Below are 25,410 nucleotides of genomic sequence, written 5' to 3' on the forward strand. Positions count from 1 at the left end.
CTCACAATACTGTACCTGTTTACTGAACTAGCGACATTCAAACTGAGCTAGACCGGATATGCAGAAGGGGCACTGTTTGGCCCAGACTCTTAATATAAAAGAGGTTCTTGGAGGTAGCAAGACCACCGTACCAGTGCACAAATACGTCCGCTCCCGCCTCCGCCTGTAGTACCAGGGTGGCCCATAACATATTTGGGGCCGCCTTTTTTTAATGACAAAAAGACCCTTGATATGGAATTCCAGTGCAGGGATATTCACCTTGCCGATACTAGGGGAAACAAGTCCCATGGGAGGGGGTCAAACGCCATGCCTGGAAATCTGGTATACACATGGTAGGAAGGGAAGGGGCAACCCCTAATTGTATGGAAACGTATACTTTATATACCGAACCTGCAATGGTGTACCTACACATTGATGGATAGGTCCTGGCAGTGTGGTGAGCTTGCCTACGTCCAGCTCGTCCCCGGATAGCGGGCCTCTGCCCCCTCATAATCTTACACACTCCAACCCAGGTCATCCCTGGGAAAGCTACAGAAGAAAACAACTCTGTTGAATCAGGCTCGAAGAAGAACCGCTGACTATTTTGGCTGGGCTCAGTACACTGACATTCCGGAAGAATTTACTTTTTTCTGAAACAAGTCAACGCAGGAGGGCCCATACCCTTCTTCCCAGTGTAAACAAAGGTGAACTCCTGCTGAAGAAGATCAAAACTGAGCTCGGTCTAAACGCTATCAAGGACAAAGTAACAGCCATCTGCCTCATGGTGATGCAACATCGGTATGTGTTGGACTTGACGACCACAATAGAGGGTGAGACGTGTGCAAAGATTGGTGCTACCTGTTGTATATTCATTCCTAGAAATGAGCTTGAAAACGTATCTCTCACTCTTGCCATTCAAGCACTGCATCATCTACAACCCCAAATGAAGAGGGAAGGAGGAGCCCCTGAGCAGGACTGGTTTTATAGAATTTTTTCCTAGCGCCCCCTATGGGTGTCCAAACTGTGTCATGTCATTGCTTCCAGTTATCATTTTTGCTCTACTGTTGTGTGGTTTCATTCAAATGGGGATTTCCTGCTGTAAAAACAGTTCTCAAATTAGGTTGTATGCAAATAGCTAGAGAAAGGATAGCAGACACTACAGAAAGACACACAGCTTGGAATAATGTGACCTTCATGACATCAGAAAATTATTTAGTTGAAAATTCAACTAGAGGGGGAATATTAATTTCGGTGAATGCAATGTCAATGCACGCCAAAATCTATGCACGCATAGCAATGTTAAAACCAGTAAAAACAATCTTGATGTAAGCTCAGGCAAAAAGTTTGTAAACAAGTTATGACTGTTTATAAAGTAAGAAATATGAAAAGGTGTATACTGGTGAAAGTGTAAATTGTATAACATCTTACAAAGCAGAAATAAGCTCAAATAAAACAGAAGCGCTTACCTTATAGACCGTCCTCTATTTTTGTAAATGCTAATTCTGGAAGCCTGCACACTAGATGAAAAGACATATCCACAGTGCCAGCCAACACTCCATATGCAGACAGGAAATGTAGTTGAGAGAAGACACAGAGCTTCACAGCAGCCAAACTAAAGAAGAGTGAAATGCATACATACTTTCAGAAGGAACTAGGGGGGAAATACTTCCATAAATTTCAAATCAGGGTTAATAATGCTTTAATACATTTTGTTTGTCACACACAGTATTACAAAACAAAAAGAGTATCTTCACGTTACTCAGAATTGTCTTGTTACTAAGATCACACATTTGGTTGAGATTCACTGATTAGTAGACAAAGGAATAACTGTGTGTAAGGTTGAATATAACAGACTGTCAGTAGGTGTCCCACGATCAGAAGGACAATATTAACCCATATCTCATCCTCCACAAACTTGCTCTTGCAAAATGCAAACATATAGAGCAATACAAACTGACTGGTTTACAATATGCATAATGTTCAACAAAGGCTCAAAAAATTCAATGAATTCAGAATATGACTCTTGAATTCAATGAGTGGCAGCCAAACGTAAATTAAAAAATATAATCACTAGGGAAACAGCATTCACAAAATAGCCTATTTCATATGTAGAACAAACACGCTGCCTTACTTATCACTCTAGAGCGAAGAAATTCATGATACATCACCATTAAGCTACAATTCAAAACCTATTAAAACTTGAAACCTAAAATCTGAAAATCGTCAGTTAGGTGTGCAGTGTGTACCATAAATCCCACAATATACTGCGAATGACCTCGGATCTGATAGATGACACAGATAAAATCACAAATGACATCATGCATGACACTACAAAGGTGCTTGCGGGAGGGGACTTAATCACAGGCTTTGAAGGAAGTCTACACTCTGAACGCAGAGATGACCAGACACGATAGAAGAACTTGCATAGTTGGTTTTAGGAGCATCAGCATCAATGCGAAGAGCCGGATGAAAGGCCTGATGCTTATGATATTTTTGTAGGTATGCGGTCCACACTGGAATTTAACATGCAGGTAAGTTCTGCACTTTTTGGGGTACTTCACCATGGGCAGGCAGATCCCCGCAGGTCGCCCACACGAGCACCAGTGACGTAGAGGATGGTGGTAGTGCTGCGCCCGTCACATCTAAAGGCCACAAAGGGGCAACTTTGGACACTATCCTGCAGGTGAACACTGATGCCTGTGAGGCCCTTGAGTTGAAAATGGACACAATGGTGGCAGATATGGCAATTTTGCAAGAGGAACACTGGCACGTGGCTGAGAGTCACAACTATGGAACGCACCCTGGCCAAACTATCCCTGGAATTGGTTTCTTTACAAGGGAGCCTGGTGTCCATGAAGGGGAGAGTTAAAACACTGGAGTATAGGGTTGAAGACGCCAAAAACAGGGCCCGGAGGAACAATATTCGGATGAATAGTCTGCTGGAGCGACCGGAGGGGCCTAATACGCTGGATTTCTTAAAGACATGAATGAAAACGTAGGTGGCACCCGATGGCTTCTCCCCCTTCTTAGATCTGAAGAGAGCACATCAAGTCCCGGCACGGTCCCCACCGCCTGGGGCGACACAGCAGAGGCTTAACTGCTCCATTATAAGGACAGTGATCAGATTCGGCACCAGGCCAAGCGGAGCCATGCACAGTTTTCAATAATGTAATTGCAAATGTTACAATGGTATTATCAACGATGTCATAGAAGATTTCATGAGGGATGTACGATCAGGAGTAATTGGCAGTGACTGGCGAGGGCGCCAGTTGTAGTCACCTTATGGAACAAGTTATAGTTACCAGAGATAACTACAACAGGGGAATTTCAGTGGTTTTGCTCCATTCAAAACATTACGTTGTCACCAAAATTGTTTTCTAACTATAATGTTACTTTAACCTTTGTTTTACAGCAAATTTCTACTGTATTTTTTAACGTAAAGTAATGTTTTGTACTTTTATCTCAATGTCGACTTTCTCCTGGACTTCGACTTCCTCCTCGACGTCGATGACCTTCTCGACGTCTATGATCTTCTAGTCGACGGCGACCTGCGGGTCGGCGGCGAACGGCGGTGTTGCCTCGACGGCGAGCACCGATGTCTCCTGGACTCAGATCGACGGCGATGATGTGTCGACGTCGTCTGTGAAGTCCTCAATGTCGACCTCGATTGAGGTCTTGAAGTCCTTCCCCTCGACGTCGATCTTCGACGTCGTTTAGACCCAGAGCCCTGGGTCGAAGGGGAGCATATGGTAGTCATACCAGGCCTCGACGTCGACATTGTCGCCCTCGACGTCGACCGGGACCTGCGTCATTTCTGAGCCTTCTACCTACTGGGGAGCACCCCAGAGGCCGACGCAGGGGCTGTGGAAGAGGAATGGCTCTCTCCACGACCAGATGGCCCACCTGCAGCCTGTTGTCTTCTCTGCTCCAGGCCTTGAAGACGAATCTTCTCCCTGTCACGCAGGGTCCTCCTGGAGAATGACTTGCAGTTGACACAGGAGTCAGGAACATGATTTGAAGGAAGACAGAGTATACAAACCCTGTGAGAGTTCGATTTGGCCTTCTTCCTGCCACACTCTGGGCACTAGTCAAATAAAGATGGCATTTTGACAAGAAAAGAATGGCTAAACTGCCCCAAAAAGACAGAAAAAGGAAGGAAAAGGCCTCAGACGTCGAGTGAAACACTATCCAAAAAGGTCAAATAATTGAAGATATACCACTAAAGGTAGAGCTCAATGCTCCAGGGCCCTGCTAGCAGGAGCCGGAAAAAAGAACTGAAAGTAATTAGCCTCTGGCTGTGCATCATGGGATACCGAGGGTCTCCTGAGTGTTCCTTAAAGGCACAGTATCCATTTATAGACACATAATGGCAGCCAATGGGGCTTGTCTGTCCAACCCTTCCTCTCCAGCATGACAAAGGATTTTTGTGAAGGGGAGTTTCTCTATGTGTGAAACGTAGCTAAATGTTTAAATTTTTGTGTTATCTGGCTATCCTTTTCACTTCAGGATGAAGCACTGGCCAGAATAGCATCATTAATTTCAGGCTGCAATATTTGTCTTTCATTTCTCTTAAGTGTCTATGCAGGATTGCAGATGAGGACAACTTAAGAGACTATTTCTATTGCTCCGGGGTCCACGCACATGGGCGGGACTATTCACATGATTATGACTATACACAGAGATCCCCCTACTACAGAAATATATATGTGTTACTGAGAGCTTGAGGATCCTTGCAAAAAACAGGCAGGGTCCCATTGTTGTTGATTTGGTGGCAGCCAATCAGATCGCTCCAAGAGATTGTTCAGCCTTGTGAATCCTTTGTGGCGTGAAGTATGCAACGTTTTTGATCCTTAATTGTTCAAAAACTACTGAATGGTTAACACCAAATCACAAAAAAGCACTTTCTGGACTATGATCTAGCTTTCTGACAAATTTGGAGTAAATACATTCAGCCATTTGGGGTGTACTTATGTCAAAAGTTCCTATGGAATAATGAATGGAAAAAACTCGTTTTGGGACCCCCCTCCCCTTTCTCTGCCCCTACGCTAAGATCCTCCCAAAACTTTCCACTTAGGAGCTGAGGTGGAAGAACATTTGTTGGGAAAGTTTAGTGACGATCTGTCAATCGGTTCAAAAGTTATTGGGAAAATAAAAAGTGCTTTTTCTATGGAAATATGGTCCTAACTAGAACTAACCACTGGTGACCACCAGTGGGTGATATATAATATATATATATATATATATATATATATATATATATATATATATATATATATATATATATATAGACAGATAGACAGATAGATAGACAGGTAGATAGGTAGATAGATAGATAGGTAGATAGATAGATAGATAGATAGATAGATAGATAGATAGATAGATAGATAGATACTTAATAACGAAACTGGGTGGTTAAAATCTACGATGTAAAACAACGAATAGTAAAGGTCAACACGATGTATTTCATGGATGATAAAGACATGTATGGTTGCATCGCATATCCATTTTAGGAGGGGGACAACAAAGTACTCTGAGTAAAGCTTCTGCCCCATCTTCTGTTCTAAACTCTATTTGATAATCCCTTGAAGCAGAATAGCTGGAATCTCCTGTAGATGTGAAGATATATTTGTCAAAGCTTTAGAGAGAGAATCCGAAAGAGGGTCTAAGAGAGTCCTTCCAAGATTTCTTCACTGTACATTGGCCCGGTGTGATGGAAAGCCACTAGGTTTTTAGGAAAGAAGATGTAAATAACCTTGACACTATTATATGTATTTTTTTGTAAAGAGGCACATCATTAGTTATGGTTCTGCAATTACTTTAAACTTTTTCGTTTATTCCAATTAATTATGTGTGGATTACAAAAAAACACTAAATGGATAACAAATTTATCACATAATTATACTCGTCCATAAGAAAATGTACAAATCTCACTGTATTTTGTCAATTTTATGGTTGTTGCTATAACCAGGTGATAAACTATTTATTAAGATCAAGGTTGCTTGTTAGAATAAACACATTGAGCTTTCTGTCACAGTGCTAACACTTTACTTTGTATGTATGGAGAGGAAAGAGTGGAAATTACACTGAAAGTAGCGGACTTCAGATCGGCCATGCGCCATCCCCGTCACGTGTCCAGGGGCATCCCCCATCTTACTTGGATTCTATTGCGGCTCCTGCATTCTCAAGCCCTTGGATGTAAACGCAGGTTGAGGATCGGATAGCCAATGTCGTAGGACGGTCAACATCATGGCAAGCTCCACCAGTTTGTTTTCAATGGATATAGAGGGATGGGACATGCCTATATATTCTATATTCAGTTGATAAAGTTATGCCATTCCCAAAAGTACATGCATGATTTTGGAAAGAAGCTATGCCCAAAACTGAAGTGTGTCTGAAGAAGGAGGAGGAGGTACTACAACTGTTTAGTAATCGGTCAGACAATGAAGAAAATATAGTATGGGGAATTCGAACCATCGAAGTGACTTATAGACACTGCAGAAGAAGTTTACAAAACGTTTAACAAAGTTATCAAAGAACGACTTCCCTAAGTGATGGGAAAGTGCTTCCAAGCACCGGAATGTTGAAGTGCGCATAGTGCCAAGGGGACAGCGAATTAAGATTACACCTTAGTAGGAGAATCCCCAAACCCCTAATGTTAAAGGAATGGGTTGAAAATAACACACTGGCCTCTTTCAAATGATGGTGATACTAGTGAAATACATGAACGGTGACAGGGATGAACTCCTGAAGCAAATCAGTAAATTGATTGATGATCTTGATAAAAATGTAAATAAGAATATGGAAGCCAAATACCAGTTGGGAAGGAGAAAACGATTATTAAAATTGGAGGGAAACCATAAGGATCAACAATTCCAAACAGATAGAAGAGATTTTCAGTTGGGACAAATATATACCTTTTCCCAAAAAGTTTGACAACTTACAGAGGCAACGCCTGACAAGTACAATAGAACCAAATAAAACAGTACAATTGATCTGAGGTTGGATGTAAGCTCGGAGGCTGAATGTGCAGGTGCAACGAACACAGCAATCCAGGAGGAATTGAATGTTTTTCGATGGACAGAAGGTTCCAATAGGGACCAAGAAAATACAAAGTAGCAGGGCTTGCAACAGAAGGAGGGGAAGCAGCCAAAAAAGTGAATCAGAGCAGAAGATAGCAAAAAGAAAACAGCAGAAGGGTGATTATAGCATCAAAGATTCTATATAAACTGCAACTTATTGTAAGTCCTTGTGGACTAAGGTGTACCAGAAAGACAACCCATGATGGTTAAGCCCTATCAAGTAAAACAGGAGCCAAAACACTGAATGGACTCACCCCAAAATTAGAGATGCATTTTAAAAACTCTGATTCACTCCGAGGATGAATTTGCCTGGACTATAACTGAACACGTCTAGCTCTCCACAAAATACTTCTAAGGAAGGAATAACAATTAGTGCTTACTCTTCAAACTGCTGTACATAGCCCTACTGATACCAATGAATGTCATTCACTACAGTGAAGCTTAGCACCAGATAGTGTACAACTATCCATGTGTTGCCTGGTGCCATAAAAGAAATATCGCACAGATCTACAGGGCCTCTCAAATAAAGGAATTCTAAACTGAGTAATGCCACCTGTGGTAGGCAAAACAACATAGTTGGGGTGAGTCGGTGCTGATATCAAGGAGGTTAAAAAATGGTCAGGTGATGTGGGACTAGTGGATGTCTAGCGGTTTCAGGCATCTCCTCAAAATAGACAACTCTCACTACACAGAAGAACAAGTTACTTACCTTTGGTAACGCTTTTTCTGGTGGATACAGTATTTGCCTGAGGATTCCTCACCTTGTGAATATCCCCTGCGTCAGCAACATTTGAAAAATTCTTTCTTAGCTCGTCACGCCGACGTGGACGACGTCACAGAAGCACGGCATTGCGCGCGGCTCCGCTGTCACTGAATCCATAAAAGGACCCCGTCGACGTGATGACATCTGTTTCGCCCTTTTTTCCCTGCCCTCGAGGCACACCGACGGACCGACAACAGTATATATACACAATGTACACCGTACAAATTAATCAAGGTAACCCACACAGAGTGAAAACAATGCAATAGAGCAAAAAGAAACAAGACATTGCTTTAAAAACAACATGCACAAAGGCAATAGCAACTGTTAAAGGTATACAAGAGTAGACAACGGGGAGGCGGGTGGGTCAGTGTGGAATCCACAGGCAGATAGATGGATGGATACATCTGCCAGTGGATTCCTCACCTTGTGAATAGATTCCCACAGCAGTCCCGCTCCTGGAGGAGGGTGTACACCCTTCTATACCAAGAAGTCCTGAAGGACGGAACAAGCAAAATGTCCGTCCCTCCTCACCTCTGCATCTAAACAATAATGCTTTGTGAAAGTGTGGAGGGCGGCCCAAGTTGCCGCCCTGCAAATGTCCTCCACGGGAACACCTCCAGACAAAGCAGATGTAGACGGCTTTGCCCTAGTAGAATGAGCTCTCAAATCTTCAGGAGGTTCCTTACTGGCCAGATAGTAGCATATCTTGATAAACAAGACAATCCATCTAGATAGCGCGCGCTTGTGCACCGCTCTGCCTTTCCTGCAGCCAACGAAACTCACGAAGAGTTGGTCATCAATACGGAACTCCCTGGTTCTGTCAAGGTAGAAGCTCACCGCCCTCTTAGGTTCCAGACGGTCTCCTTGGAAGGGTGAGGAGGAGGATAGAAGGTAGGGAGGTTAATGGACTGCCCCAGATGGAAGGGAGTTACCACCTTAGGCAGAAAAGCAGCCATTCTTTCAGCATGAATAGTCAAGAACGGGGGGGGTTGAACTTAGAGCTTAAAGCTCACTTACCCTCCTTGCCGAGGTAATCGCAATCAGAAAGACCGTTTTAAAAGATAACAACCTCCAGGGACACCTGTGCAATGGCTCGAAAGGTGAACCCATTAAGAAAGTAAGGACAAGATTCAAGTACCATTTAGGCACAATAAAAGGAGTGGGAGGAAATGTATTCGTCAAGACCCTTTAAGAATCTTAAAACTACAGGTGACTTATATAAAGATGGCTGTTCCGGCAAACAAAGGAATGCCGACAAAGCCGAAAGATAACCTTTCACTGTCGCTACAGCAAATCCTTGCTGAGCCAAAGAGAGTGCAAACTGAAGAATGTCAGACAAACGAGCCTTCAAGGGGTTAATGGACTTCTCTCCACACCATGGGACAAACTTGGACCACCTATAAGAATAGATAGACTTGGTGGAGTTCCACCTGGCTGATAAAATAACATCCACCACGTCAGATGGGAGAGAAAAAGAATTCAGGTTGCCCCGTTCAATCTCCAGCCATGAAGGTGTAAGCTCTGGAGGTGGGGGTGTAGAACCTGCCCCAGCGACTGCGAGAGGAGGTCTGGCCTGAGAGGGAGACGGAGCGGCGGGCACGAGAGGTGGAAAAGATCTGTGTACCACACCCTTCTTGGCCAATCCGGGGCGATCAATATGACTTGGGCCCGGTTTTGGCGAATCTTCCTCAGAGCCCGAGGAATCAAGGGTATAGGAGGAAACGCGTAAAGGAGTTGTGAGCCCCAATTCAACTGAAACGCGTCCCCCAAAGCTCCCTGCATCAGATACTGGGGACTGCAGAATGACGGGCAGTGAGCGTTCTCGTGAGTGGCAAACAGGTCCACCTGAGGGGTTCCCCACGTCCGAAAGACGTGACAAACTACCTCTGGATGAAGCCTCCACTCGTGGTCAGGCTGAGAACTGCCGACTGAGACTGTCTGCACGTACGTTCAGAACTCCTGCCAGATGATTTGCCATCAGACAAATCTGACAGTCCTGAACCCAGGACCAGAGACGCAGAGCCTCTCTGCAAAGGCAATGCGAACCCACTCCTCCTTGTTTGTTGACATACCACATCGCGGTTGTGTTGTCCGTCAGGACTTGAAGTGACTGACCGCGAAGAGAAAGGAGGAAGGAAGGCCTTGAGCGCTAAACGTATCGCCCACAACTCTAGAAGGTTGATGTGAACCCTTGATCTCCAGATCCCCAGATGAGCACCCCACCCTATGGTGGATGCATCCGTTATCACTGTGGCCACCCATGGAGGCAGATGAAAGGGCTTTCCTTGAGAGAGATTTGCTTCCACGCTCCACCAAGATAGATCCGCCGCAGCTTCTCTGGAGATGCTCACTGACTCCCTGAGTTATCCGTTGTGCTGATACCACTGCCTGCAGAGGCACCACTGGAGTGCCCCCATGTGCCAGCGTGCATGGTCAACCAACAGAATACAGGAAACCATCGGACCGAGCAGCCGAAGGACCTTCAGGACTGGAACAACCGCTCCATTGTAAAATAAAGGAATCATTTCCTATGTCGAGAATCCTTCGTGAAGGAGGGAATGCCCGACACACAGTGGTATCCAGTACCACACCTATGAACAGGTTGCACTGAGAGGGCACCAGGTGAGATTTGGGCACATTTATCGAGAAACCCAACCTGTCCAACAACTGAGTTGTAATCTGCAGATGATGGAGCACTTTCTCTGGAGACTGTGCTTTGATCAGCCAGTCGTCCAGATAAGGGAATACTGGTATCCCCAACCTTCTGAGATGGGCCGCCACCACCGCCATCACCTTGGTGAAGACTCGAGGTGCAGTAGTAAGACAAAATGGAAGAACTGCAAACTGGTAATGTTGCGATCCTACCGTAAAACGGAGATACTTCCTGTGCGACTTTAGGATTGGAATGTGAAAATACGCATCAAGCAAGTCGATGGACACCATCCAGTCCTCTTGCTGCAGCGCTTGAAGAACCTGTGCAAGGGTGAGCATCTTGAGCTTCTCTTGCTTCAAAAAGAGGTTCAAGATCCTGAGGTCCAGGATTGGATGAAGTCTGCCATCCTTATTGGATATCAAGAAATACCAGGAGTAGCATCCCTGACCCCTTTCCTGCTCCGGAACCACCTCTATCGCACCTTTTCTCAGTAACGCCAGGACTTCCTCCTGTAGGAGAAGTAGGTGGTCCTTTGAGCAAAAACCTTGACAAGGAGGGTAATTTGGGGGAAATTCCTGAAAGGGAAGAGCATACCCATTTTCTACAAGAATGAGAACCCAAAGGTCTGATGTGACCGATTCCCAATCCTGTAGAAAATGAGTAAGCCGACCCCCTACAGGACCAACATGATCCGGAATGGGGGATCTAGGGTTTCTTTGCTGTGGCAGGAGGGGGGTGGGAAGAGGAAGAGGAGGAAGAGGAAGAGGAGGCCTGACGTCCTCGACCAGGGATCCTGTTCCTGCCCCTGTATGATTTGTACAGTGAATTCTGCTGCTGCTGCTGTTGTTGTGACTGCTTGTAAGAACGAAAGGAAGACCTTCCGAAACCTCAATCTCTTATTTGAAGATCCTCTGGTTTGTAGGCCCAGAGACCTAGCTGTCGCCTTGCTGTCTTTGAATCTTTCCAAGGCCGCATCAGCCTTCTTGCCAAACAGACCCGATCTATCAAAGTCGCCTGTACATCAGGAGAAAATTCAGAAGACTTCAGCCAAGCAGCCCTTCTTGTGGCAACAGAAGAACCCATGACCCTTGCCACAGAGTAAGCCGTATCCAAACCGCTCTGTATTACCTGACAAGCGGCAGCCTGCATGTCAGCTAGAACCTCACTGAAGTTCTGCCTATCCTCTACAGGTAATTTTGTGACCAACTGCTTCGCAGAATCCATAAGAGCGTGGATATAACGACCCAGAAGGCATGTCGCGTTCGTAGATTTTAAAGCCATGTTGGCCAATGAGAAAACCTTCTTTGCTGATTGGTCCAATTTCTTTGATTCCCTATCACTTAGAACCTGAGGAAAGGCACCGGTAGATTTCTTGGAGCAGGCCTCCGAACCACCAGACTCTCAGGAGATGGATGTGAAGACAAAAAGTCAGGATCCCCAGGAGCAACCCTATATATCTTTGCCACAGTCCATGATACTGCAGGAGAAGAAAAGGGCTTACGCCAGATCTCCAAAACTGGCTCAGTAATGGCCTCCTTAAATGGCAACATTGGTTCTACAACTGAAGAAGGGGTATGAAGGGTATACAACCTTTACAACGCAACTTTTACAACGACCTACCATTACCACGCATTTTTTACAACGCAGGATCCATTACAACGCATACCATTACAACGCATGTATTTACAACGCAGGTATCTTTACAACGCATACCATTACAACGTAAGTATTGGTAAGTATATCATTTTATTAAAAATATTATAAGTTTGGGTTTTTGGGTAAAGGGGTATTTTTAGGGTTCAGGGTCAGTTTTCAGTTTTTGGGTAAAGGGGTATTTTTAGGGTTTAGGGTCAGTTTTCAGTTTTTGGGTAAAGGGGTATTTTTAGGGTTCAGGGTCAGTTTTCAGTTTTTGGGTAAAGGGGTATTTTTAGGGTTCAGGGTCAGTTTTCAGTTTTTGGGTAAAGGGGTATTTTTAGGGTTCAGGGTCAGTTTTCAGTTTTTGGGTAAAGGGGTATTTTTAGGGTTCAGGGTCAGTTTTTGGGTAAAGGGGTATTTTTTAGGGTTCAGGGTCAGTTTTCAGTTTTTGGGTAAAAGGGTATTTTTAGGGTTCAGGGTCATTTTTCAGTTTTTGGGTAAAGGGGTATTTTTAGGGTTCAGGGTCAGTTTTCAGTTTTTGGGTAAAAGGGTATTTTTAGGGTTCAGGGTCAGTTTTCAGTTTTTGGGTAAAGGGGTATTTTTAGGGTTCAGGGTCAGTTTTGGGTTTTTGGGTAAAGGGGTATTTTTAGGGTTTAGGGTCAGTTTTGGGTTTTTGGGTAAAGGGGTATTTTTAGGGTTCAGGGTCAGTTTTGGGTTTTTGGGTAAAGGGGTATTTTTAGGGTTTAGGGTCAGTTTTGGGTTTTTGGGTAAAGGGGTATTTTTAGGGTTCAGGGTCAGTTTTGGGTTTTTGGGTAAAGGGGTACAGAGTAAAAAGTAAATATAATTAAATTTAAATTACATTAAATTAAATTGATTAAATTAAATTACATTAATTAAATTAAATTAAATTAATTAAATTACATTATATTAATTTTAATTAAATTACATTTTAAAAAATATTATATACTTACCAATACTTACGTTGTAATGGTATGCGTTGTAAAGGTACCTGCGTTGTAAATACATGCGTTGTAATGGTATGCGTTGTAATGGATCCTGCGTTGTAAAAAATGCGTGGTAATGGTAGGCGTGGTAAAAGTATGCGTTGTAACGTCATACATCCATAAATAAACAATCCTCCGTTAAGATGTTAGATTTAAACTACTCTGCAGTAGGCAAACTCAAATCCAAAAGCTCAGCTGCTTTTCTAATGACCGTGTGATACGGTACAACATCTTTTGAAGGAGCATCAGAAGTCGAAGAAAGCTCCCACTCCGGAGATAATTCTAATCCACTTGCCTCTTTAAGCTCTTCAAAAAGTCCTCAGACTCTTGTAACTATCTCTCCTCCATCTCCTCTGCTCGATACCTTTGCTCCGCCAAAAGCCTTTGAGCCTCACGCCTAGACCACATCCTCGGAATCGGCGTCGATGGAGCTATAACCGACTCCGATGGAGCCAGAGCCGGCGTCGAGCTCGGATCCGGAGGAACAGTCCGGAATGTACGAGGTCGTGACTGAACCGGAGCCCGAGAAGATGGAATCGGCGTCGAAGACCTCAGCGCCGGGAAGTTCCAAGAAGGCGTCGCCGGCATAAAAGACAAAAACGGTGCCTGTGCATAAGCCTGTGGAACACCAAGATTATAGGCCATTGGACCCATGAGACCAGAAGGTGCTCCAGAGGGGTACATGGCTCTTGAGAAGATGCCGTACATCGCCATCAAATAATGTGTAGGGTCTTGCCCTGGGCCTGGAAAGGGAGGGTATGGACACATATCCTGCTCCTGTCGTGGCACAATAGGAGTGGGGTCAACCGGACCAGAGGGCGGATCCATCAGCGTCGAAGACCCTTCAGGTAATGGAGCTTCAACCTCCTCTCGAGATGGAGAGTGTGACGGCGCCAGAGAAGGATTCGAGACCGGCGCCGGGAAATGCTCCGGAGAAGCCTCAGGAGAAGGCTCACCTAGCGACACCGGATTCGATGGAACAGGAGAAGGAGAGACACAGTCCTTCCGATGTCGATGCTTCGACTTCGGATCAGACTCTCTTCCAGAGTGACGTAGCGACCCATGCTTCTTCTTCTTCTTATGCTTCTTCTTAGATCGAGAAGCATGTCCCGAAGTCGCCCCCGAAGCCTACCTCGATCTCAAACGGGATTTTGAACGTCTCCTACCTCTCTTCGCCTTTATTTTCGCTACAAGTAGCATCGCTTCTCTTTCTCGAAGCACTTTTGGGTTCATTTTCTTACAGCTGGAGCATCCTTGGACGTCGTGGTCAGATGAAAGGCACCAAACGCAGTCCTCGTGCGGATCCGTGATATGCCTCAACTTCCCGCATGCCCCACAGGGCTTGAAGCCTGATTTCCTCAATGACATGGCAAAAGGAAACAATATATCTCGAAACAAGTAACAGTAACAAAGTAACACACAAGCTACTGTTGATCCCAAGAAAAAAACGTTAGCGTCAACGACGTAGAAAAAAGGGAACTGATGTCATCACGCCGACGGGGTCCTTTTATGGATTCAGTGACGTCAGCGGAGCCGCGCGCGATGCCGTTCTTCAGTGACGTCATCCATGTCGGCGTGATGAGTTACGAAAGAATTTTCTGAATGTTGCGGACACCGGGGATATTCACAAGGTGAGGAATCCACTGGCAGATGTATCCATCAGAAGTATACCATATTTATGCTAGATTGGATCACCTCTCAGTTGATAAATACCTACCAGTTAAATTGCCATAACCATAATAGATCATGGACCCCTCATATGCTGTATGAGGAGAATAAGGGTCCCTACTCAGAGGGAGAATGGAAATTGAAGGAAATTCTACTTAATGACCTCGTTTTTGACATAAAGCCACCTGAATTAAAGAATATCTTGCTAACAACTTATAAGCATGTTAAGGCTATGGAATGCCAATGAAGACACTAGTCAGGGTCAATATTTTGGAGAGGCGACTAGAATCAAACATCCACTAAGGAGCTCTGCAACAGGAATTGTTTTATGCTAAGGTGAAGCACAAAGCAATACAATCAAAGGCAGATCAGGGCGTTAGGATCAGATAACATGTATTTACCTACGGACTCACTTTCATGCCAAATATTATGTAGAAAGCAACTAAAAGGACTGTTTATTGACAGCCGTGTTCAGTGCTAAAAAAGCTAGGACTGCTATAGAGGGAATACAAAATGGTGAATCCTCAAATGACTCCACTGAGAAAGATAGACTGCTTCCACAAAATCTTCACTGCCCAGGAAACAATGAGAAACAAGCATTACCTGGCAGGCCTCCCTTTATCATCGATACTTGCCAGAGATAGATATGATCTGCAGGCACTAATATCCAAAGACATACTCTTGATGTTGATAAAAACCCTTAAATTATCAAAAGCCCAAGTCATCAAAAGCCCCAAACTTGACTGCTTTATAGCTGGGTTTTACAAAACTTTAGTGCCACTAATAACAGCCTCATAGAAATGAAGAAAGACATCACTGCTAACCCACCATTAACACACAGTATGACAGAGACATATATTCTCTTGATCTGCAAGCCAGGCAGGGATCCTACCTTTGCCAATCTTATAGCCCCACCTCTTTCATCAACTTTGATGTCAAATTATTCACTAACAGATTAGCTGCCAAATTGGAAAAACTCTTGCCAGTCCTGATACATCCAAATCAAACTGGATTTGTCATAGGTAGGGGCACAATGACACCACAAGGAAGATTGTACACGTCATAGAAGAAGCTGGAAGAAGGGCTAAATAAATAGGTATTTTATACAAGGAAGCCAAAAACATATCCATCCGTATGTATGGACTGGCCCTTTATGTCTGGTGTCTTAGTGAGAGTAGGGCTGAAGACCAGATTCATGTAGGGGATATTGGAGAAATATCAGAATCGGGTACGAGGGTCAGGGCAAACAGGGGGCTCACAGACAGAATCAGTATAAAAAGAGAGATGAGATAGGTGTGCCCCTTGTCACCAAATAAGGAATAATCTAAACACTGAAGGGGCTACACTTTAAGTGGACATTTTCAAAGCCACAGCACATACTGATGATGTACTTCTCACTCAAACAAACCCTGACACATCAGTAATGCCACTAGTAATGGAGCTTTTCGATATCTGAGGGCTTGAACATTCATGCCATAACAAACATGATGTTGAGCCCTAAATCCACCACTGTTTCGTTGGGTGGGGGGAGGTAGGACACCAGAGAACAGGGGTTGCCAGAACATTACAGAGAGCCTAGCAAGAAATGTATGCAGGGTTAGCCATACAAATGCAGTAGAGACATTAAACTGGTGTAACCACCAGATACCATGGGCTGGGTGAATTGCCGCAATGTGAATGCCAGTACTGCCCAAGATACTATGTCTAATCCTCCTCACTGCACAACCAGTCTCCGCTATTTCCACCGTCTGACATTCAAAACTTTAAATATATCTTCCGTATTTATATTTGGTAACAGAAAAGCATGGATATTATGGCAACAAGGAACCTGTGAAACTAAGTAGGGGAATTTCGGAATCCTTTATTTGGACTATCTGTTGGAACAGTCATATGTGGAAATACAAAATAAACCGATGATATGCTTTTAGGCAGGGCGATGTGGGAAGTAGCATGTCTCTGTCCAAGACCCACAGCAACGCTCGCTTATATTTCTCTACAGTAACTGGCACCACAAAATTGGTACTAAAATTAATCTGACTTCCTAACCGTCACCATTCACTCTCCTGCTGGGAAACACCACTTTCCCCCACTGACGGATGTTAAGCTTTCCAGGCAGGAGGGGCGGTTGTGTCACAGTGGGAGACATTTTCCGCAAAGGCATTATCAAAAACTTTCAGCAGGTCAGAGAGCGGCTTTCAGGGCACGAAGAGGTTCTGATGTCTACAAGCAAGTGGAACAATGGGTCACAAGCTCAGAGATTAGAGAAGCAGGAAACACACCTCTGACACCATTTAAAAAAACAGGTGAAATGCACGTCAGTCGCAAATAAGCTCAGTTCTTTGCATCTACCATGTGGCTGCAAAAGATATATGCCCTATTGAGTATGAAGTGGCTAGCTGATGCGATGGTGGAAAACAAAGTTTCAGAAACTATGGGGCTGAAGGGCTGTTTTTGGCAAGGGATTGCAATGGTGTAAGATGACAACTAGATTAAAAGCATTTAGAGTGGTATCTGATGAGACGCAACAGTGTCTTCCACCAGAATGGAGGAGTAACTTCAGTTGGGCTCACCCATTCTCCCAGTCTGTAGAGGAAATGTAAAACAAATAGATTCAACAAAAGCAGAAAAACATTAGGACATAGGGCGGTAGGAGGGAATGCAAAGTTATGTTTAATTACTGTGTCAGGAAATTGACTGCAACTGTTTTTCAAATCTGTATGATCACAAATATGACAATAAAAATTATTGGAACTTAAAAAAGTAATATTTGCAGCAGCCTAACAAGGCCAGACCTATTGGATTTGCCAGTGCTTGTTAGTTTTCATGGCACGGCCACTGTTAACATATCAGTCAACCATAACTCCCATTTAGTTTTAGCAGGGCGGGGGGGGGGTTAGTGTGGGCCCCCATGCCCTCCTCACCTTGTCCAAGGGTGGGTGGGTGCTTAGAAAACCAAAACATCTAATATGCACACTACTTCTCCTTAGCCTGCACTGTCTACAGGCCACGGACGAGCAGTGTGATGTGTGCTCGAGTTATTTTTGGTGTAAATAATATTTGCTAAGTAATATGAGCATTTTGCAATTGAAACGATAATGCTGTGAACGTTTTTTTTTAGCAAAGGCCAAACCAGGCCTCAAATAGGTATTAACTTCATCTTGTATTTCCAGTAGCCATGCTTTCATCATGTTGTTATTTTTTATTGTCCCCACATGCATCAGAAAGTGCACTGATGCTTTGTGTTGACACCCTGTTTTTGGAGAGTCTCGGAGTAGGTTGTTTTGTCAAATTGGTGCACCCCAAGGACTCTTATTTATTTATTTATTTATTTATTCAAAGTTTTATATAGCGCGAACAGGATCCTTACAGATATCAGAGCGCTTCACAAAGACAGGGTAGGGGCAGTAGGAGTCAACAGAGTTAATGGGAACAATATAATAGTCAATAACATGGTAATAACATGGATAATAAAAACATACATAAAACCAATCCATATACAATCAGGTAAGGAAGTAATATAGGACAGCACAAGTCATTGATCACTACAGAGGTGTTTAGGTGGATCAGTAAACCAACGTGTAACATATCTTGGTCGGTAGTAAGAGAGTATAGTGCCAAGGGATAGGGTGAGCAGTGGTATAAGGCAATGCAGAGTCTCTGAACCAACATCTATAACGATCAGGAGATCTTGGCCAGAAGGATTGTTTTCACCTCTTTCTTGAAGAGTGCAGTGGAGGAGATCAGCCTGGTTTCAGGAGGGAGCGCATTCCAGATCCTGGGTGCCATTCCTGAGAAGGAGCGCTTGTAAGTTTTCACTTTCCGGAATCTACGAGGTTTCAGGAGTAGATTTTTTGTACTCCTATTGGATCTCGAACCTCCTGATATAGACAGCTTTTGAGCGAGGTAGTTGGGTGCCTTGTGGTGCACGGCCGCGTGTGTCATAACTGCAATTTTTAGCTGTATTCTGGCTTCAAAAGGCAGCCATTTTAGAGACTTTAAGTCTGGGGATATGTGCGAATGCTTTCTAGAGCCAGTAAGGAGTCTCACTGCAGCGTTCAGGGAGGCTCTTAAGGGTGCTGTTGTGGATAGCGGGAGACCGCTGAGGGCCGCAATTCCGTAGTCTATACGAGGGATGACTAAAGCTTGTACAGCAGTTTGGAAGTCTTTGGCCGGGAGGAAGGGTTTAATTTTCCTCAGCGTGTTAATTTGTAAATTAGCTGCTTTTGTGGCTTTGCTGACGTGCTGCTGCATGTTGAGCTTGGCGTCGAGTGTGATGCCTAGGGATTTCGCCGAGTCCACGATGGTAGGTTGGACATTGAGTGCTGTTAGGTTGTTGAGCCAGGTTTGGGTGGTGGAGATTTTCGCCGGGGGTGAGATGAGTAGGAACTCAGTTTTCAGGGCATTTAGTTTGAGGTGATTATCGGCCAGCCAAGATTGGGTGTTAAGTGTGGAATTCAGATGTTTGATATCTTCCGGGGATTGTAACTTTAGATAGAGTTGTGTGTCATCGGCGTACATATGGAATTGAACATTGGAAGCTTGAAGCAAGGTGGCGAGCGGTTCCATAACGAGGTTGAACAGTGTAGGGGAGAGGGTGGATCCTTGTGGAACACCTAGATCTGCAGGCACAGGTGTAGATAGCACATTGTCGATCTTGAACCTCTGAGACCGATTGTGAAGGAAGGACGAAAACCACTTACGAACAGTTCCCGATAGCCCCATTCTAGTACTTAGCAGCTCTAGCAAGTTCTCATGTTTGACCGTGTCAAATGCTGACGAGAGGTCAAGAAGGATGAGGAGGCAGGACTCATTGCGATCCAGAATTTGGAGGGCATCATCAATTATGTGTGTCATAGCTGTTTCCGTGCTATGTTTCGCTCTGAAGCCTGATTGATGAGGGTTGAGGAGGTCATATTGATCAATGTGTTTTGTTAGTTGGAGTTGGACACATTTCTCCAGCAGTTTGGCCAGGGTGGGGATATTGGTGATGGGCCGATAGTTGTTTAGGTCAGACGGATCAGCTGTAGGTTTCTTGAGTATAGGCGTGACTTGCCCCACCTTAAGGGAGTCTGGAATGTGGCCTTGTTGCAAAGAGCTGTTGATGATCTTGGTCCAGAGAGGGAGGAGCAAGGGGATAAAGTCTTTTACAGCGTTAGCAGGTAGAGGGTCTGTGAGGTGATTAGAGGGCTTCAAGGTGCAGAGCAGTTTGTGTATTGCTTCATCCGAATAGGTATCGAAGTGCTGCCAGGATGCCTTGTTTTTAGGTTGAGTGTCTGCCATTCTGGCGTGGTTGGGGTATCGGCTTACATCCATGATGAGGTCATTTCTTATGTTGTCAGTCTTTAGTTTAAAGAAAGCGGAGAAGGCTTCACAGTGTGGGGTGTCATTTGTTGTGCTGTTTGATTGTGTGGGTTGTGCCTTTGTTTGGGTCTTGATTAGCTCGAACAGCTTTCTTGGCCTGTTCTTCGCTTGGTCCAACTGGCGGCTGAAGAAGTCCGACTTTGTGCGCTTTATTTTCCTAAAGTAGGCATTTCTCTTGTTCTTAAGCTTTGTGAGATGCAGTGCTGAGGGGTCCGATCTCCAGGTGCGCTCTGCCATTCGCATATTACGCCTTTCGTCATTGAGTCTGTCATCATACCAGGGGTTAGAAATTTTGGTGGAGACTCTCTTCAGTTGCAGAGGGGCGACTTCATTGACTATTGTATTCATAGAGTCAAGGTAGTGGTCAGTCAGTGATTGAACATCTGAGGCCCCTGAAGGGGGAAGGAGGAGGTTGCCGATGTGGGGAGGTAGGGTAGAGGGGTTGAGATTCTTCAAATCCCTTTTCCATGTTTTGGTTTTGATTGGTTGAGTAGGGTTACGTTTAACTTTTTCGTTGATAAAAAAGGTGATAATGTGGTGATCTGACCAGTCGCAGGGTAGAATCGCCTCCAGATGAATAGCGTTCTCTTTGGCAATGATGAGATCGAGTATCGCGCCTTTGTCGTGTGTTGGTTTATCGCATAGTTGGGTGAGGTCAAGCGCATTGAGGAAAGTTTTGAGACTATTCACCACGGTGTCTTTCTGATCGTTCCAGTGGAGATTGAAGTCACCCAGGTAGACTTGAGTGGTCTGCCGACCGGCATTGGAAGTGATCAGGTCCATGAATTGTTGGGTGAATATGAGATTGTCACCAGGCGGGTGATAGATAAGATGTAAAGCACAGACTTGTTTGCCCTCACTGGTGATGTCGAGGCAGAGTAGTTCACAGGAGGAAAGGGAGGGGGAGGTGACTTGAGTAACGGAGAGGTTGCTCCTAAAAATGCATGCAATTCCCCCGCCCGTCTTGCCAAGAGACCTGTCCAGCCTAATGATGTGATAATTGGGGGGGGGACTAGTATGTCCATAATCGGGGTAGAGGCTTCAGTGAGCCACATTTCCGTTAGAATGGCTAGGTCCAGATCCCTATTTGAGACGAGATCCGCGATGTCGGAGGAATGTCTCTGGGCCGATCTGCAGTTTAGTAGGATGCATTTGAGTTTGGGAGAGAGAAGGGTGGTCGAGCTTTCTAGTGTGAGGGGAACTTTTCTGAGGTTGTTAGGGACGGAGCCTCTGTTGTTGAGTGTTGGGAGCCTTAGAGGGTTTGTAAGAATTGTGGGTATGGGGATGTGTGAGTTGGAAAAGTCTTTTACCGGACCTGGGTCATAAGAGCTTAGGAGAGAGCATAGGTCGCGGTCCGACAAGGGGTTGAGAACACGACGGGGGCGGTGGGAATTATTGCGAACGGGGATAGTAGGCCATTGCTGGTGTCGTCGGGGGCGAGGGTATGTAGGGAGGGTGCGTCGTTTGTAGGGTAGTGGGATGGTGGGAGGTAGATTGGGCTGTGAGGAGAGAAGGTTTTTGATTGCGTGGATGTCTTTTTTGATTTGTAAGATTTCCTCTTTGACTTGTTGGAGGGTGGATAAAGTCAGGTCAGGAGGGTCATTGGGGAAGGTGTTGGTGGAGAGAGCCGTTGGTGAGTGGTTGAGTAGTGTGCTGGAGAGCAGGCAGGGTATCGGGGGGGGGGGGTATACTAGCCTTGTTGAGGGGTTCCGCGGTGCTAATGAGTGGGATGGTATTCACGGTGTGAACGTGTTTGTGGGCGAGGGGTGTGGGTGAAGTGGGTGAGACAGGCGGTGGGTGGGAAGCATAGGTAGTGACTTCAGTGGGAGACGGTGCCGGTGAGTAGAAGAGTGAGTGAAGGCTGAAGACAGTGGGGGAGACAGGAGGGTAGTGAGGGCTGAGAATAGGAGGTGGGAGAGAGGGGGATGCTAAGGTAAGGGAGGAGGTATGTTCTGTATCTTTTGTTGGGAGGGAGATAGAATTGTGAGTGGGAGTGGGGAGGGGGCAGGGAAGGGAGAGTTGTCTGCCGTGGGGGGATTATCTGTTCACTGTAGGTTTATTCAGTCACAAGACTGCCATTGTTTGTGTAACCAAATTTGTACTAGCACATTCGATAACAGAGACTTATTATTCATTTATGGAGAATGTGGTAGGATGGTGTTATAATTTGACATTTTTGTAATGCTGTATTTTGATTTGCTAATATGAGATACATTTTCTCATTTTGTGCATTTCAATTGCAAATTTCCCCATACAAAATCCATGATTTTGAGGCTCTTGGGGGGGCCCTTCTGCTGATCCTCTAGGGATGAAGCATAAGTTTGTATCGATTTGCTGATCACTCTGCATTGGAACTATTTTCCAGATTTTGTTCGTGCTGCATCTATTTTAAACGCTATTAGACTTCATGGTAAACTATTGTTGAGCCTTACGCCATTTGACTGATTTGTTATACATTTCTACTAACTATATTTTTGCCTTCGGGGCGTGGCCAAGCCGTGGATCGAGATGGTCGCACGGCACTGACCCTCTCCCGGCAGATGTGACTAATTGGTCCTTTCCCAGTCCCTACAGCGGCCGAAAACTATGATCAGGGCTTTAAGTGGGATGAAAAAACTGGGGGGTCTCTCAAAGGGGCGTGGCCAGTGTAATTAGGGGCGTGTCTGTAATGTTGCTAATACTCCCCATTGATGACAGGAGACAGCATGGTGGTTAAGGGGTATTTATTCGTAAGTACGCTGATCAGAGAGCGCCGAGCCGGTAAGCTTTCGAGCTCCGGCACTCGCGCCTTTCTGTCCGCGCTGCGCGCGCATCTACAAAACGGCCGGGGGCGCGCCACGTCATTACACAACGTGCGTCAGCTAGAGCGCTGACACTACATATCTCCCTTTTTTCCTGCCAACAGAACAAACAAGAAACTTACAGTCCGCCGCTCATATCATAGTCCTGGAACCTGGATGGTCTCACCACCGCTCTCCCCCTTCGGGTGTGTCTCACCGGGGTAGCCGTGGCTTCTCCCTCATGAGTCTCTTCTCCCCCTTCTCCATCGTTAGGTGCAACCAAGCTCCCCATCGACCTCCTTACATTCAACTCCATCTCCATTTTGGGGATGCCTCTGCTGCCTTGCTCTTCATTTACTTCTCCATTTTCCATGTCCATTTCCAAATCGAGGAATTCGTTTCTTCCATTGGGCTCCACTGTCCCTTCCAGCTCCTGCTCACCATGGCTCCACTGTAATACTTTATTGCATCACCCATGCGGTCCTGAGACCATACGTTGCCGTCACTTAACAGGGCCGCTCTATCATACACTTCCTTGACCTGCAGGGGTCTACTGTACTAGCTGTCCCCCTTCCTTTGCATTACCGTCAACTTGACTCTCACCCATTCGCCTTCCTCTAATCCAGTGTCTTTCACATTCCTCCGTCTGTTATAGTACTTAGTGTAGACAGCTTGCGCCCTCTCTAAGTTCGCCTGAACCACTGCCGGAGACCACTTAATGGTCACTGTTTTCTCCTTCCACACTCGGTTGTCCTTCGTGAAGGGGTCACGACCCTTCAAAATTTGGAAGGGGCTATACCCTGTTCCAGTGGGGGTGATTCTGTATGCCCAGATCATTTGCCATATTTCTTTCTCCCAGTCCTTGTCACTCATTATCGCTGCTTGCACAGATCCCATCATCACCCGTTGAAGCGTTCTACTAGTCCATTACCCGCCGGGTGATATATGGAGGTGTGCTTGGAGAGGATGCCATTCCTCTCCATGAATTTAGTCCATTTTTCAGAAGTAAACTGGGGGCCGTTGTCACTGAGAATAGATTTGGGAATGCCCTCTCTCACAAACGTGTTGTTAAGGAACCTCAGAATTGTCTCTGTGTCCGTTACTTCATCCATCTTCACTTCTGGCCACTTGGAGTACCTGTCTATGAGGACGCACACGTACTTTTGAGTTCCTTGCCCGTCCAAGATTGGGCCCAGGATATCAATGGACAACTCTTCCCACGGGTTCTTCGGGGAGTCAAATTTTCCCAGCGCCGGTCTCAGTGGCTTGAGCGTTTTGTCCGCACCTTGGCACTGGATGCATTCCCTGACATATGGTTCAGCTTGCAGGTCCATGCCTGGCCACCAGTATCCATGTTTAGTCAGCAGTTTCGTTTTTCCTATCCCCAAATGTCCTTCGTGGAGTATCGGCAGTAGTCTTGGGACTATTCCTACTGGGGGAATGACTTTGTCCCCCCTGTATACAAACACTCCCTTATCGTCCATTGACAGTTCCTCCCTGACCTCGTAGTACTTCCGTAGATTCTCATTAAGATGTTTCTTTTCTGGCCAGCCACTCGTTATGCATTCCTTCACCTACTGTATGGCCTGATCCTCCTCATAGGCTTCTTTCAACTCCTGGTTGCTAATGACCCTCTCCTGGTCATCCGTCAGGGCAACCATTTCCTCTCTGACCTCTGGATCTTCTTCTTCCGTTTCCATGGCTGCCGCCCTACTCAAATAATCTGCCACTTTGTTCCGACTGCCCAGAATGTATTCCACGTCATATCTATATTCCAACAGCTTCAAGGTCATTTTTGCAATACTGGGGGTGGCACTGGCGTGCCCACTGGAGGTGAGTACCTTCACCAACGGTTTATGATCGGTCTTCCATTGAAATCGTGTTCCCCATAGGAATTGTCGGAATCTTGTCATCGCCCACACTACGGCCAGCATTTCTTTTTCTATGACGCTGAACTTTTTTTCCGTGTCGCTCAGTGTGCGAGATGCGAAACTCAATGTTTCCACCACTCCTTGTCCTCGGTCCTGCATTAACACAGCGCCGAGTCCCTTGTCACTGGCATCCGTCGTGAGCACCGTTCTACCTTGGGGATCGTACCCTTGCAGGGGCACGGCTCCTACAACGTCTCTCTTTAAGCTTTCAAACTCCTTTTGTGCTTCTTCCGTCCAGCTGAACGTTGTCTTTTCTCTCGTTAATTGTCCCATGTGGTGGGTCTTTGTTGCGAAATGCTGAACGAATTTACTATAGTATTCTGCCATGCCTAAAAAGGACCTGACATCTTCCCTGTTGGTGGGGGGTGGTGCGTCACAAATTGCTCTCACGTTCTCAGTCTTGGGTGTGATTCCGGGCACCCCTATTTCATGTCCCAAGTAGGTAACTGATTCCATGCCCAGGCGGCACTTTTCCCACTCTGCAGTTAGGCCTTTTTCCTCCAGCACTCTCAGCACTTTGGTTAGTTTCGCGTCGTGGTCTATCCTGTCTCGCCCCA

At 45.4% G+C, this 25,410-nt stretch overlaps 1 protein-coding gene across 2 annotated transcripts in view; it reads right to left on the reverse strand.

Moving 5' to 3' along the window:
• HTT (huntingtin) overlaps positions 1–25,410 on the reverse strand; it is a 1,924,961-nt gene that overhangs the window by 1,318,642 nt on the left and 580,909 nt on the right. For both annotated transcript variants that reach the window (XM_078678546.1, XM_078678545.1), the window contains one exon: positions 1,446–1,591. In XM_078678546.1, the coding sequence (XP_078534672.1) occupies positions 1,446–1,591 (146 nt within the window). The remainder of the gene's footprint in view (positions 1–1,445; positions 1,592–25,410) is intronic.

Source organism: Lissotriton helveticus, chromosome 2_2 (assembly GCF_964261635.1).
Source record: "Lissotriton helveticus chromosome 2_2, aLisHel1.1, whole genome shotgun sequence".
In the NCBI taxonomy this organism is placed as follows: domain Eukaryota; kingdom Metazoa; phylum Chordata; class Amphibia; order Caudata; family Salamandridae; genus Lissotriton; species Lissotriton helveticus.